Source organism: Galleria mellonella, unplaced genomic scaffold (genome assembly GCF_026898425.1).
Source record: "Galleria mellonella isolate WM207_F2 unplaced genomic scaffold, CSIRO_AGI_GalMel_v1 utg1432, whole genome shotgun sequence".
NCBI classification, from domain to species: Eukaryota; Metazoa; Arthropoda; class Insecta; order Lepidoptera; family Pyralidae; genus Galleria; species Galleria mellonella.
In genome coordinates, this window is record NW_026441998.1 from 487161 (window position 1) to 503344 (window position 16184).

The 16184-nt window shown below is 31.1% G+C and overlaps 1 protein-coding gene across 1 annotated transcript; it reads right to left on the bottom strand.

Moving 5' to 3' along the window:
- Positions 1–354: 354 nt before the first annotated feature.
- Positions 355–14319, bottom strand: LOC116413133 (uncharacterized). The gene is made up of 5 exons (XM_052891755.1): positions 14041–14319; positions 13169–13220; positions 11626–11733; positions 9059–9204; positions 355–463 (listed from the first exon to the last, which is right to left on the bottom strand). The coding sequence occupies exons 1-5, from the start codon at positions 14143–14145 to the stop codon at positions 380–382; spliced, it is 495 nt and encodes a 164-aa protein (XP_052747715.1). The 5' UTR covers positions 14146–14319; the 3' UTR covers positions 355–379.
- Positions 14320–16184: the final 1865 nt, after the last annotated feature.

The following is a 16184-nucleotide window of genomic DNA, read 5'->3' on the forward strand; positions in this document are numbered from 1 at the left end:
ATAAGACCGCTATTTGTACTCCATAAGTGTAATATAGATTTATTTTTGTATTATTCTTTAAATAATGCAATAAAGAGTAAATAAATAAATAAATAATGCCGAGTGTGATCCATTTCAGCTTCTATCACAATAACATTAAAAAAAATAAAAAATCATGGAGTATAATTTTAAGAGTTCTTAAAATAATCCATTATATGTACATATTTGCTTCATCAATCTCCAACACACATAACTAGATCGATAAACGTAATTGTAATTAACCAATAACATGTATATTTGTTTAACCTGTTTTAATATTTTCCGGACAATACTTGATGGTATGAGCGAGCTGTCCAGTGACACCACACTGAGGGCACCTATAGTTTTGTAAGAGCGGACATCAGACTCGCCCTCTGCCATCCTTCAAATTGTGCATCGAATACCAGAACACTGGCTCACCGTTATTCTTGCAAAACGCACATTCCTACACAAAAAGTTCAGTTAAGACCACAATGCAAATTATACTTATATACAGGGTAAAATTAAAGACATTAATATCCTTATAAAGTTCGACTAGTGAAAAGGAATATTTCTCCGAAGAAGTATGGGTTGCAAATTTTTAATCCCAGACGTGTTGTGCTAGTGTGGCTAGAATATTTTTTTTATTTAACAATCCTATTGCTAACATTATACCTTATAAGGTGGATCACCATACGGATTCACCTGAAAACCATAGTGGTTAATTCTTGAATTCGTCGCAATCAGTTAAATGACCTGCTTTTATACTAACCTATTATTAGTGTCTCGCCAGAGTATGCCGATAGCGGAAGTTTATCTATATAATACCATTCCATTTTCACTCATAAAATAAACATTTTTGTTATTTATCAACTCATGACTCTCTGGGAAACAGCTGTAATAACTATAGCTAAATAATTATTCATTTTTCTAAAAAACATTAAAATTTACATATTATTAAAGAACAATGCAAGATCTATTTTTTCAAGTGGTTTTTAAATCTGGTTAATCTATAATTTAACACTTTTTGAAAATAATTCGTTTTCAAATATTAACGGAATAAAAGATTTACTTGATTTTGTCAATTGTTAAAATTATAATGAACGTAACTATGTATGTATAATGTGGCCCATATTTTACTTAATCATATTTGAATTCAAAGTACCTAGGTACGAGAATGGATTGAAAAGTTCGCGGCCTCAGCAAGAAAACAATATAAAATATATACCCAAAAGTAATTTTATTTTTCCACGTAATCTCCACTTAACTCAATGCACTTCTTCCATCTGGTTTCCAACGCCTGTATGCCAGTCATAAAAAAAGTTACTGTAAGGCCTTCAAAAAACTCACCCACCGCACCTCTCCAAGGTGTTTTGTTAGGTTTGGAAATAAATGAAAGTCTGAAGGTGCCAAATCAGGGAAATAGACGGGATGGGGCAGTAATTCAAAGCTACAGTCACGAATTGGAGCCATAGATTCAACAGACGTGTGAACGCGTGCGTTATCCTGATGGAACAACACTTTCTTGCTGAGTAATCCGGGCCAGTAATCTTTGATTGTTTCACGCAAACGACGTAAAAGGGTGCAGTAATAAGCCGAGTTTATAGTTTCACCTTTTGCAAGGTAGACTACCATGATGACACCCTTAGCATCCCAAAAAACTGACGCCATCACCTTGCCAGCTGACAAAATTGCTTTGGCTTTTTTGGAATCGGTTCATCAGATTTTTTCCACTGTTTGGATTGCTGTTTTGACTCTGGGGTATAGTGGTGTACCTAGGTTTCATCCATTGTCACAAATCAGGCCAAAAAAACTTGTGGATCAACCTCAAACATTTTCAAACAGACGCGAGAAATCATTTGGCAACCCGCCTGCCAAGTGTGACAACTATTAGTAAAACTTCCTTATTAGAGAGGCCTATTTTCTGCAGTGGACAGTTAATGGGTAATAAAATAATAATAACAATGTTTTTCATCATCGGAGAATTAATCGGAACTTTATATAAACACAAAGTGACTAAATTTGAATTCCGGCTTATAAGTCAAGGTTGACTAGTTGGTAGCTCGCATCAATTAAAAGTTTAAAGTAAATAGAAGATATCAAAACAGCTAGAAGCCTACGGGAATTCTTTTGACCACCTATAAATCCCTATAGACGAATGAGGTTTTCATTTAATGGGTTTATGGCGTAAATAATAACAAGTATTTTGTTATGAAATTTTATTTATATATATTTATCTATGGGAAAGAAACCAGAAGCAGACTTTGCATATAGACATTACGCCTTGGCCCAAATTGTGTATTTGTCGTGCAGCAGCTGTAGTTGCATGTCTTTGTTTCCGAATTGTGTTGAATTCCGAATTGATTTGTAAATGATGGAGTTATGTGGTAATAGATATAAAATAGTACATTACTGCAGCGGCCAGCAACTGAGGCATTGATGAACGAACGTTTAAATGTGGGCCGAGGCGTAGTCGAGGCACACATACGTGAGTCCATCAATGTCTAGTTGTGCCAAGGCTTGTATAGTACTTTTTTCAAACAATGCGCGGAAATAAAAAAAAAAAACAATTTTATTTTTTAAGTTCAATGACGACTAACGAACAATAATATTTTTTTACGCGCCATAATGTTCCTTTGTTTTTTTTTTTCAATAAACACTTTTCTATTTGCAAACCAGTTCGAAATTTAAATAAAACCTTTTATTAGTTACCTCCTTGGTAGCCATGTTTTAAAGTAAAAGGTCATTCTGTGTTTAAATTACAGGACAGATATGAGTTTACATAGTAATTTATCTGGCCGCAAAACACGACAGATATGGATTTTCATACAACTTTGCCGGCCGCTGCCCGCATGTATCTGGCCAGTACGGCAATTTTGATTTATCTCTAAGAAGATTGTCAAAATAATGCTCATATTTCCAAGCAAGTTTGAGAAAAAGATGTTAAAAAAAAACTAAATAGATTTATGCACGTAACACGCACAGAAGCCTGAAAAATACATTCCATTTACAATTTGAAGATTAGATGGCTATTGAAATTAAGCACTTATTTTTAACTGACTTAAAAAATAAGGAGATTCAATGATATTTTTTACTGTTTTGTTATGTTAAATAAAATAAATAAATGTTTGTTATGTTATAAATCCGTTTGTTGTAAACCAATTTGAAAAAATATTTTTTAATCTGAAAGGATATGCTTACAGACCTCATACAAATTTTATCAATATCGGTTCAGTAAGTTTAGTTTTTAAATCAAAATAACTGGCAATTGAAGTCGGTTTTATTGTGGACCAATATTTAATTATTTGACATACAGATTCAAATCAATCGGAATTCAAATTTATTTTTCTCACTTCCCCTCTTCCCGAACGGTCCGTCACAGCAGACTATTGTTTTAATATGTTATAAATTTGATCCTTATTACTTGTATCAATCATAAACAAGATGCGTGTATTATATTATACAAAATATATACGCCGATTGCCGTTATACAATTTGTTTTTATTTTAACAATCCGCGAACATCCTCAACAAAAGTGCAGTCGAATTAAGTATCACCTATTTTGTGAGGTTGGTTAAAAATATAAGTACCTAACTACTATGAATTGTACAAATAGATAAGATTTATAATTTCAATTTTCCCTCAATAGATATCTGTAAATTGTAAATGGAATGTATTTTTCAGGCTTCTGTGCGTCAAAAGGAAAAATACAGAATCCTTAAAAGATCAGGATCACAAATAACCGTCATCATAACCGATTTTCTTAGAAACCACACCGACGAGTAAAATATTTATGTGTATATTTTTATGTAATCTTTGGTTCAATTCGTGTACCCTTAAAAATGTTTAAAAAATAATCTGGATTGTGATTCTCTTATAAACCGCAGTAAAATCGTAAATATTTATTGCGATAAATTATCGCATTATTGCTGCTAAATGATATTTGTTTATTTTTATAAGTTTTATTGTACATTCATATCTAAGAGAAATAACAGGTTAAAATAAATAATATTTAAAATTAAAAAAACAAATATTTAATTAAATAATCATTAAAATTAGAAAAATTGGTTATTTTTAAAAGAAAAATTACAAAGTGTATAGACGGATTTATCCTTTCCAGGGTTTTCTTCCAATCAATCTTGAGAATTCTAATGAAATTTTTTTTTTAATTTGTTTTTATCATAAAACCAAAGTAACAAATAGGTATACCAGAAACCACAGATGTTTGTCTGGAATACTTTCTATATGCATTCGAATACAAATTACTGTTTTTTTTTTTTGTGTTTTGTTTATGGGACCCAATGGCAGTCGCGGTTGCGCTATCGGGATACGCTCGCTTCTGCCGGGTTGGGGTTTAGGATTGAGGTTGAGTATGGTTATTGGTTTGGAAGTTTTTATTTGTGGGTTATGGTGTAGGTTTTGGGAAATAAAGGGTGGGGGTTTGGGAAGGAAATGTGAATGGATTTGGAAAAATGTTTATGTGTTGTGGTGGTTGGGTGTATATGTATGTGATTGGTTTGGATGTTGTTATGTTTAAGGTTAGGTTTATGAGTGAGATGTGCATGCTTTGGATTTTAGTATATTTAGGTTATGAATGTGTGTGTGATTTGTGATTTGAGATAAGTTTAAGTATTATATAAGTTGTGGTTTTGGGTGTTTTGTTGATTTATTTGGTGTGTTAAAGTATGAGTGGTGTAAGTGCAAAGTGGCATGGCGTTGATATTTTTCAATTAAATCTTTTTTTCTTTTTTTTATGCGATACTGTTTGTAATTAGAGCTTATAACTTATATTATTTTTCTTATAGTACCGTTATATGTATCTAAATTTCTACAATCTATTATGTTTCTACATTATGTTACATATGTGATGTTTATGCTTATTGTATTATTTAACATTTCATAATTATACATAGATTACAATTACCAATTTTACCATCTTATAGTAGTTCATATACCTAATATATTTGCGTATTTCCCCCTTATAGTCTATTTATTGCTGACAGTCTAATATATTGTTTTTTTTTTCCCTATATATGTTTACAATATTATGGTTTACAATAATAATAGGCTATTTGTGCGTCTGTACCTCTTGCGCAGTGGCATTTCGGCGTTTATGTCTGGGTGGTCAGATTGATCTTAATCTTCGTTAGATGGGGATGGGGGGGGGGGGGGGGGGCATGCCAAGCCTTTGCCAGTTTATTCCTTCTAATTCGTTGTGGTTTACAGTGCATTTTTCAGGCCTCCCTGTCAGCTGCGATGTTACTCGCAGGTAGTATTTTTCCGGGCTTTTTCTTATCTCATTTGTATTTCCGGTAGTGCCGGTTTGTAATGCCGGTTTATGTTATAACCCGCGTCGAAGTGTCCGCACAAAATGCACTGTTTGCCATAGGCAATCTTGGCCTGTGTATGACTGGGGGTCTCTCCAGCATCCTCCGCACCCACAACATCTGTATCAGAGCCAGTTTATTGGGCCGTGGTGCTCTCTTCTGTCCTGAGATTAGCTGCTGATAGTTTATGTTTGACTCGAATTCTGTTTACTATCGTTATTGGAGATGGTGGCAGCAGGGGTGGCGATAAGAGCGATGAGGAGGCCTGCGAGCTGATGCTGTAAGTGGCTAATACTTGGTTGCGGGCAGCTTAAGTTGAGACAGGTTATTGAGTATTAGTGTCGCCAGCCAGGTGTTCAGGCAGGTGTTCACTTGGCTTCTGCTGTTGTTCACGATATCGTGGTTCCATGCCATGCTCAACAGAAGGTCCCGCGATTACATCAGCGGATTGCTGTTGTCTATAGGGATGCGGGGGGACTGTCCCATATCCATCCTGTCTCGGAGATGTGCCACTGGTAACTATCGGTGAATTGGTGGCAGATGCCGATGATGTGGGTTGATTAGAGGCATAATAATTTCTAGGGTAGCTGGTATCCACTGATGCATTTTGTTCTGGTTGTTCACCTCCCTCCTCGTCGTCTGTGTGATAATAGCTATCAATGAACGCTCGCATATGCCTATATGCCGAGTCTCCCATTGCCTGGATAACTGTACATGTCCTCCTTAGGTCATTTTTAGCATTCTGAACCTATTTTGGAGATTCTTATGTTGCAAATAATTGCTTATACCTAATTATATGAAATAAAATGAGATATGTACTACAGGTTGCTTAAAAATATGTTTTAAAGTTATATTTTACATTGGACTGCGTAATATTTTGTTTGAAACATGAATTTAAATTATTAACAATACGAGGAACAACATACAGAGTGGTGCTTTCGCCATAAGTATTGAATGCTCTAATTGTTACTAATTTTCTAATAGTATTTTGCCGGCTTTGAATATTATTGGAGATAATGTTTTACTTTTATTAAAAAAAATCTATTTTATAATACTATACTATATTTAGTACGAATTGAAAGTACTTTATTTGAATAATTCAACATCATTATCTTTAATTTTTTTTATACTAGGTGATACAGTTTTTTTAATATTCGGGTTTGTAAATTGAAAATACGTTTAAGATAAGTTTTGAATATTCAGCCATAAATGCTTATGCCATATTCGATTATTGAGTCGGCAAGTACATTCTATAGCATCAGTTTTTTAAAATCTATCTTTAATAATATATAACTTATTTAGAATCCATCTCCAACATTTACTTGTAAAATTATTTTGTAATTAGCTTTTATTCGCTACTTTTTTCGCGTGACCGGGAAATGTCCATTAACCGGGATAAAAATAGTCTATATCCTTCACCATGCCATGTAGTACGTGTGAATTAAATTTCATAGTACTTGGTAAAACCATTGAAGAGCTATAAGGTAACAAAGAAACAAAGTCTCTTTCATATTTATAATATAAAACCCATTCCATAAAACACTGCCATACATAATGTCACATGCCACACTAATACAAGAATAAGTAAATTTAAATTAGATAAAATCCATTTGCTCGCATCTTTATCTTCACTTCCTTATTAGATGTCTGAATTATATAAAGCAACGGATAAGAAAGACTACAAAGTTACTTAAAATGTTTAATGTATTCACAAAGATTAAAAATTAATATTTAATTTCTGTATTGAGGTTTCACTTAAAATTGAATAATATTTTCATAAGTTAGGGACTCAGTAAATGCAAAGTATTTATTATTTAAAAACAATTTTAGATAAAATTTATAATTAAGGTATATTAGTAGATACATTTAATTTAAAAGTATTTCCAAATTAAAAGTACCTGTAACCGGCGAGCGTGTATGAAAAGATTTATGAATGTGGAAGAAGCGAAAGAGGTTTGTTTGAATCGAAGCATTTGGCGTTCCATTGTTTCTGCTTACCCTAATGGGAGACAGGCGTGACAGATATGTATGTATGTATGTAGTAGATACATATTATTTTTTGAGTATAAATGAAAACTATGGCTATATCTGATGTATATATAAGTAGATATCTATATAAATTGAAAGAATTGTCAGCAACGACAAATATGGTAAGTCCATTAAATTCCTGTTTTCCAGTTATATGTAAATAAATACTTAATGAATATAAGATCCAGATACCTACCTAACTGGTTTCCGCGTTGGTATATTTATTTTATCTTTGTATTAATGTAGAAGTCATGAAAACAATTTTTTATGAGACTTAGAATGACAAACTAATAGTTCGGTCCACAGAAAATGATAACCGTCACCTATAGACATAAAGAGGAATATGGAGGCCACAGAATACACTGTGACGCACATATTCCTCATTCGTTACCATAAGCAAGTACCTATTTCTAGAAATTTAGTTATTTCTCTTAATCGGTATATATAACTTCATACATTGTAATAACGAGTCGACAATCAATAGATTGATTTCTAAACTAAATAATTTAGTAACAACGATATTTGTTACAATGTTAGAAATAACGCAAATTGACTAGAAAACAAATTAGACATCTCTTATATTACTTATATTTTCTTATGTTCTAAAAGATCCTAATATCTTTACTAATATCCTAATATAAAGAACTACTGTGCTAATATAAATGTCAAAGTGAGTTTGTTTACCTCTTGACGCTTTAACGGCTCAACCAATCGTCAGTTTTAGCATATACATACTATTTGCGATGTAGAGAGGCATATGCACATATATAGTAATTATTAATATTTTATCTGCATTACTCATAGAATGCTTAAATAACAAAAAAACAACATAGATGTACTCATAAATTATTCTAAATGAAACGCATTGTAAATTTGATATTATGTCTAACAATACTTAGTCTCAGTTTAAAATAATATTATGTTATAATATAAATTAATTTATTAATATTTGTCGTAAGTCAATACTTTATGTGGATCCTAAGATGACCGGCAAATAATATTTCACATTGGGTGGGTAAACTGTAATCGTAATTGTAACTAAATAGTATGATGCTACCCACATTTAACAATGTTGCACCAAAAGTAAATTGAACATTGCAAATGAGTGTATTTATGTTTTAGATTGTACCGTCTTAAGTCAAAGGAAGTTTTTAACTAACCACTGAGATACAGGCTCAGCCTAGTTCAGTGGCTAGTAGATGTAACTATGTGGAAATTGTTATTAAATAAAGAATTATCATTATCATTATCATATGTTACTTTTTATCAATCAATAACGGTCAATCAATGTAATCTATATAAATAAAAATCAAAAGTCGAATCTAAGTGCATCACTTCAGAACGGCTGCACGTATTTGGCTAATTCTTTTTTGGTGTGTTTGTAAATTTTATGTAGATAAGATTTATATGAAAGGAAATGTTTGAGTTATCGTATAGAAAAGAAAAAAAATAGGTTTAAAACTGTCTATATAAAAAAGTCTGTGAGTCAATAAGAGGGAAGATTGATGTCTTTTTATTTATTAGTAGATATAACCATGTGAAACTGGGGCAAGCAGCTAGTATATAATATTTATCGTAATTAATATTATTAACAATCGTTTTCATAAAATGGAAACGAGACGACTTTTTTACAGTAATAATAAAATATACTATATAGAGTTTTAGAATAAATATATACTTAAAGATATTCTATAGTATTTTCTTACCATACTCTTTTGACTGCTTCGTCTCTGTTGCCGTAATATCTCAGTGAATTTCATCAAGAGTTCGAACTGGTTTTGTGTCAAATCAAACAGAGCTGTTTTTTGCACCATCATCATTTTGTCGAAAGTCAGCGGTAGTGGAGTACATTCTGTAAACACTTAAAATACAGCGATTAGTTTAACTTTTTAGCAAAGGTAAGCTTACCTCTAATAGAGATCTTTTCCCGCTAACCCAGTGCAGGAAAATATATATATAATAATATATATATTTAATATATATATATATATATATATATATATATATATATATATATATATATATATATATATATATATATATATATATATATATATATATGTGTCTTACAAGTAGGGATTTCTAATACTTTGGACTGGACCAGACAAGCACGCCTGGGACGTGAGGGAGTCGTCAGGATTTGAAAGAATCAGGAATCGAAGATTTAGACATAGGTTTGGGCCATGACCAATCAACTTATCCCGGTCAGCGGATGGAGTCGCGAATAAAAGCTATCTGAAAAAAACATTGAACAAAAAAAACTTTAAACCCTCACAAACAGTATTAAAATTATTTTTAGATAAAATAAATAACAATAATACACTAAATAAAAATAAGTATGTTTATGGTTTATAAAACAAATAAATAATACGAAAATAAAACGTTATTACTAGCGCTTAGTTCATTTTTATTTATACTGTTCAGTATAAATAAAAATCAGTTATGGAATGTATGCAAACACATCGCGCATCATGTACGGTATTATTATATTTGGCTAATTCTTTTTTTTTTTGTGTTTATAATTATGAGGATAAAGTTAATAGGAAAGAAAATGTTTGAAAAATGAAATTAAAAAGTGAATAATTTAATTTAATATCTCCGTATATAAAAGTGAGACAGTGAGTGAGAAAGAAGACAAATTAAAAATATCGACTCATTCTCCGGGGCGGGTAGCTACGATATCAATAAAATATTAAAAACGTGTTTGTAGAATGATTTAATATATTTTAATCGTATTTCATACTTAATTAAATATTTTGCGAAGATGGTCTTTACAAATCACTTTCATTTAGTCGTCACGTTCATGATGTTGGTAATAAAATTCAAATAAGCTATCTAATTATATTGGGTATAATTCGTATTTGTAAAAAAGCTCTCATATTCCTTTTATTTTTTTTTTATTAAAAACATGTTATTATAATTAATAAATTTGTAATTAGTGGGAACCTTGAGTTTTATTACATACATAACTAGCTAAGCCGGTAGGTTATTTCGCCGCCTACCGGGTACCATTTTTATTTGTTTATAAAAACTATTCTACAATTATATTCAAGTTCGAACAAATAAAATATATTTAATAAATCCATCGATACTTCAGTCAGTACATTTGTTTAAGAATAAGGATATGGTAGAAGTGGCATGTGACCAATATGAAAATAATACCACGTTTGTCTCTCGAGCCAATTTAAATACTAATTTTTTTTACTTAACAACCGTAAAAAATTAATGTGTTTCACAGAATTAAATGTAACGTTTTTTATAGTAATAATATAAATTATTATTTATTCTACTTATTTTGCTATAACATATATGTTGTGGATACTGTATATTTCTCAAATTGATCCATGTCGTGTATAAGTTTTTAAATTTTATATATCGTTGTTACTTTTACTGGTGGGGGTAGCCTAGTTCTACGTTTGCCTAATCAAAGTCGCCTCTTACGATTTTTTTTTTGTATATTTTCAATATATATAATAACGGATTGCTTTTTGTTCTTTATGTATTGCAAAGTAATTTATTAAATGAATATAAAGTGATAACCCTGTTTGAGTGAGAGGAAGTGGGGTACATTTTGACGGCATCGGTGCACTCACAAAGAAAAGTACATGAGTGTTACTTCTACGCAGATTATTCCTATGCATTTATATTTATTACCTAATTCATTTTGGCACGGCAGCTCGGTATTTATATTTTCTAATATATAGACTGGATTAGGTGCGTATTTCCATTTTTGACTAAGAAAGAAAACTGCCTAACCTTATAGAAATGTTTCGTACTTGTATTTATCATTATATTTTTACACCTGGATAAAAAGTGGCCTCATACTTGTCTGTCCTTAAAGCCCTAGGTGTTTGTCAAATTTCATAATGCTTTAATTTATTTAAACTTTAGGTGTAACAAACAAACAATAAGCTATGGTTTCTATAATATTAGCACAAGTAATATTTATAATTATGAATATTTTATTAAAAGAGAGAAATAAATAATCAAATCAAAGCGTAACCCTACCTACCTACAGTGTTCACAAAATCCTACTAAAATTGTACTTAAATATGAAAGTTTGTAAAGGTGTTTGTATGAATAATGAATGAATAGCTGAATGGATTTGGTTTGGTTATATTCTAATTTAACGCAAAAAATACTTTAGAAAGATACTTATTTACTCGAGAAGAATTACATGAAACAGCTAGTGAAAAAACAAAGAAAGGAAACTAGGTGTTTCTGAACCAAAAATTCACTAATATACAATAAATATAGTACTCAGTTTTTATGCCTTTTGATTTGTGATTCAGATGTTGTTTAACAATTTTTTCTTTGGTCGTATTGACGGTGACCTGGGCGTCTAATACAGCGGGGTCCATCTTGACCGTTTGCAATGGATCTGCAAAATAAAATATTTGACAAATAAACAAAAAATTGTTAAAATCATCATAATGGAAAAAAACATTATCTTAAGAATTTTGAAATTTGACTGTAACCACATCGTTTATGTATTCACTTCTACATCCTTTCTAATATTATAAATGTAAAAGTGTTCGTCTATCTGTTACTTCTTGGTGTCCTAATGGCTTCACTAATCTACATGAAATTTGGTATACGTAGTAGTAGCTGAAATAAAAAAGGACAAAAGATACTTTCTATAGTGATCAATCAACGTACCCTTATCATATAAACGAAGTTGTATAAAAGCTATTTCTCTATACATTACGGTATTTATTCTTACTTTCTTACAGTCAGCCTTTTATACATAAACCATTGTATATTGTAATGTAAGCCGCCTGTTTTGCGGTCCCGGTATAGAATAGGCTACTCCTTTCTTTCCCGTGGGTGTTGTAAGAGGTGACCAAGGGAACTTAAGGATCGAGCATCGTCCCTCTTAAAATATCACCAAAGCCTAGCTGCGGTTGCCAAACCGCTTGCCAAGCGTGGCAACTTCTAGTAAAACCCGCCAATAGAGGGAAGCTTATGTTCAGCAGTGGACAGTTAACGGTTGCTATGATGAAGACGATGATGATTGTAATATAAATATATATGTAGTAAAATACATATACAATATTTAATATTTGTTTGTAATACTCTCTTACACTACTGATGTTCACTCAAGATTTCCTATGCCACCGTGTTGAGTAGACTGGAAGATATCTTTTTTTTATAATATATTCCTTTTTAAATTATTTAATTATTTATTTGTTGTGGGTGATCATGGGCGACGGTAGTCACTTACCATCAGGTGAACCGCATGCTCGTTTGCCCCCTGTGTTGTAAATATTGCTGTGTTTCTGAGTGCAATAAAGAATATAATAAATTGAAAAAACAGAGGCTTCAATTGTGATTAAAATAATATGTAACCAACAAAGGAAACCCAATGTATGAAACATTGGTTTTCTTTGAATAAAAGTATCATCAAAATCAGTTTAGATTTATTGGCGACGGTATCGGGTAGCATACACACAAAACAAGCAGAAAAATACGGACTAAAGTCGTGACAAAATTTTATAACATGCTTATACCTACACAATACAGATACAACGTAAACTACATTGCTTAGCTTTACCGTGACCGGTATTTTGATTTAAAGATAATACTACTAAACCGATTCTTAATAAATTGCTAAGACCAATCTAAAAGTATAGCTTTTCAAATGAGTAAAAGAATTTTCTAAATCTGTTTATAAATGACGGACTTATAATGTAGTAAACATAAAAGAAGTACAGTTGAATTAAGAACCACCTCATTTTTTAGTCTTTTAAAAACACAAACAAAATAAAGAAGGTTCTCGATTTAAATTGCTTAAAAACAAAATCCACCCTAATTACCTTCTACGTCACGAACTTTATTTTGATCTGAAAACATCCGTGAGTTTTTGTTCTAAAATTAAGAAAAAAAAATTTACACCCATAAATATAAATATATATTATTAAGTACAGGATTATATCTAAACAGACGTAGTAAGATGTAGACTTACATTTTGAATGTGAAATAAGTAATTATACCTATATATCTGACTATATTTTAAAGAATAATCCAATAGATTCCGAGATTTACCTTATAGAAAACTATAAACATGACATTTTGCACAGAAATTCCTCATTAACTGTTCCCAAAATTTTGTACGCATAAATTTCGATCATAAATTAACCCACAAGAAAGCATTTCGCGCTAACGTTACCTAACATATATGTTCATTCAGACATTGATTTATTGGTACATTTTAATAAAATCCATCCATTAGTTTTTATGTGACGAAAAAAATATTTCACGTAGGTACCTATTTACAAAATCGGCCACATTATAAGTCATTGATATATTTCTAGATAGAGGGAGAAGATTAGATAGGTATAGATTTATTTGAAGTTAGCTTTTTGCTCACTACTTCGCACTCTTAGAACACTTCTAAATGACGCATATATGATATAACATATATATTAGACCTTTAGGGACACAACTGTGAAAACCGTATTTAATTTGGTGCAATCGTTTATGCGTGAAGCTGGAACAAACTTACAGACAGACAAATTTTCTAGAAATTATTATTTAAGTCTTTTTATTCTATCTTTCAAGTATCAGACATCGTCTAATGACGATTATATTATGTTAGTAAGATAAGATTTCTATAAATATTATCTAAGCAAATAATCCGTATATCGAATAATTAAACCTGCACATAAGTGTTAAACTATTTACTTACTTGTGAACGAGAATGTGGTGTAATTTCCTTCACATTTGGCAAAGAATAAGATAAACCACTAAAATTTGTAATATCCATAGTAATAAAACAGATTATATTATACATAAGAACGAGATCGTGAAATTAAAGTGGCCTCGTCACGTACGTTTATGAATATAAACGTTGTTTTGTTCTTGTACCCTACAAACTTTAAATTATAGTTAACATCTGTACGTACGTAGATACCTACCTGTATAAAAATTCTAAAATATCGATCTTTCTATATTCAGCTGTCGTAAATGGAGAATCAAATATTTTAATTTTTAAAGTTCTATTATAATCGCAACTTAGTTACAATTTTTTTTTTGTTTGTTTATTACTGACGATATGGTTGATGGAGGATGGAGCTAAATGGCTTCTTAATGGGCGTTTCAATGATACAAGATAGTTAAATGTAAATTACACATTGGATACCGTGGCCGAGATACACAAGTGTCGACTCATTTCAATCATAAACAACTCATACATTCATAGAATTAAAATGCGAACGGAGAAAAGGAATTGTTAGTAATGGGATCTAACAACCCTATTGCTCACAATACAATCTCCACATAGTTCTCCCTGGAAACCATCGTGGAATCCGTTACGATGGAATCTATCACAAAGGGCTGATTGACCTACCACCTAGACAAAGTACAAATGAATCTATTGATAAAATCAAACCAAAGCTAGTTAATTTGATTTCTACTGAACTAATTTTGATGAAATTTCTGTGGGACTACTCTGTAAGTATATGTTTCAGAATTGAGTATAATTGAGTATGAAGTATAATTTTCAGTTTTGAAAATCAGATAAACTGAAACCTTATTCTACTAAAAGGCGCTTTAAAAATAAAGTTAAACAGTTTTAAAACTGAACAGTACTCTAAATGGATGTAAATAAAGAAACATGAAGTAAATATTCAAAACAAAATGGGTCTTTTATCTGTACATATCTCTATTCTGTAGTTACCTAGCTACTTACCTCTGTCATTATAATGTATGTAAATTGACACGCATCATAGTTGCTATGTAGAATGAAACACTGAAATATATCTCAATGTAACAATAATTGTCACCACGACGTCATTTAACTACGTTTACAAAATAAATTTGAATTAAGTACAATTTCATTACCAAATCTTTGTGTTTTGTCATCATCATCATCATCATTATTATATCATCATATCATCGTTAACTGTCCACTGTTGAACATAGGCCTCCCCCATAAGGAGGGGTTTTGCCAGTAGTTGCCTCGCTTTACAGGTGGGTTAGCAACCGAAATTAAGCTTTGGTGATGTTTTAAAAGGACCGCCGCTACCAATTCCTCAACCATTGAGTTCCCTCTTACGACACCCACGGGAAAAGAAGAGGTAGCTAGTTCTGTGCCAATATGTATTCGAATGTTATTGTTAATTACATTGATTGTTACTATGTAAGTAATGTATACTGTAATAAAATATTAAGAAAAATCTGTACATTGCAATTACTTCCAGAAAATTTAGTGGGAAAGCAAGATATAAGTAACTAAAAAAAAAATTAAAACATGTCTATTTAAGTATAAATCAACGAGTATTACTCATTTATTTTTAACTTACTAAATAAGTAGATACAAACCATTTATATGCTTTATATGCTATGCTATGAATACATTTCTTTTTTTTATTAGCTTTGACGTCAAACCACAAATATTCGGGTGCGTTGTTTGTCTTCGGTCAAACACGCGCTCTCTTACTACATTATAAGCAATAATTTAATAGATATATAAATCAATACAAGTATATACAAGTATAGTATAGTATTATGTGTTCATATATATATATATATATATATATATATATATATATATGAACACATATATATATATATATATACTTTTTAAGGATTTACGTAATCTTCAGATTGTTGTGTTCGCAGTATCAGGTCAAAATTACCATATTGAATCAATCAATGAATCATTTTATTCACATACAATGTTACAAATTGTATTTTAATATAAAATACTATCACATCATCATCATCATAATAGCCCTTAACCATCCACTGCCGAATATAAGCCTCCCCTAGAATAGTTTTCTAGTAGTTGCCACGCTTAGCAGGCGGATTGGCAACCGCAGTTAGGCTTTA

Bases quoted from the DNA above. Each gene is read 5' to 3' on its own strand.
- LOC116413133 (XM_052891755.1), bottom strand. From the start codon at position 14,145: ATGTATAATATAATCTGTTTTATTACTATGGATATTACAAATTTTAGT. The intron at 11,734-13,168 runs GTAATTAGGGTG...TTTATTTTGCAG, and splicing joins TAAAGTTCGTGACGTAGAAG to ATCCATTGCAAACGGTCAAG. The intron at 9,205-11,625 runs GCATAAAAACTG...AAGTGTTTACAG, and splicing joins TCTGAATCACAAATCAAAAG to AATGTACTCCACTACCGCTG.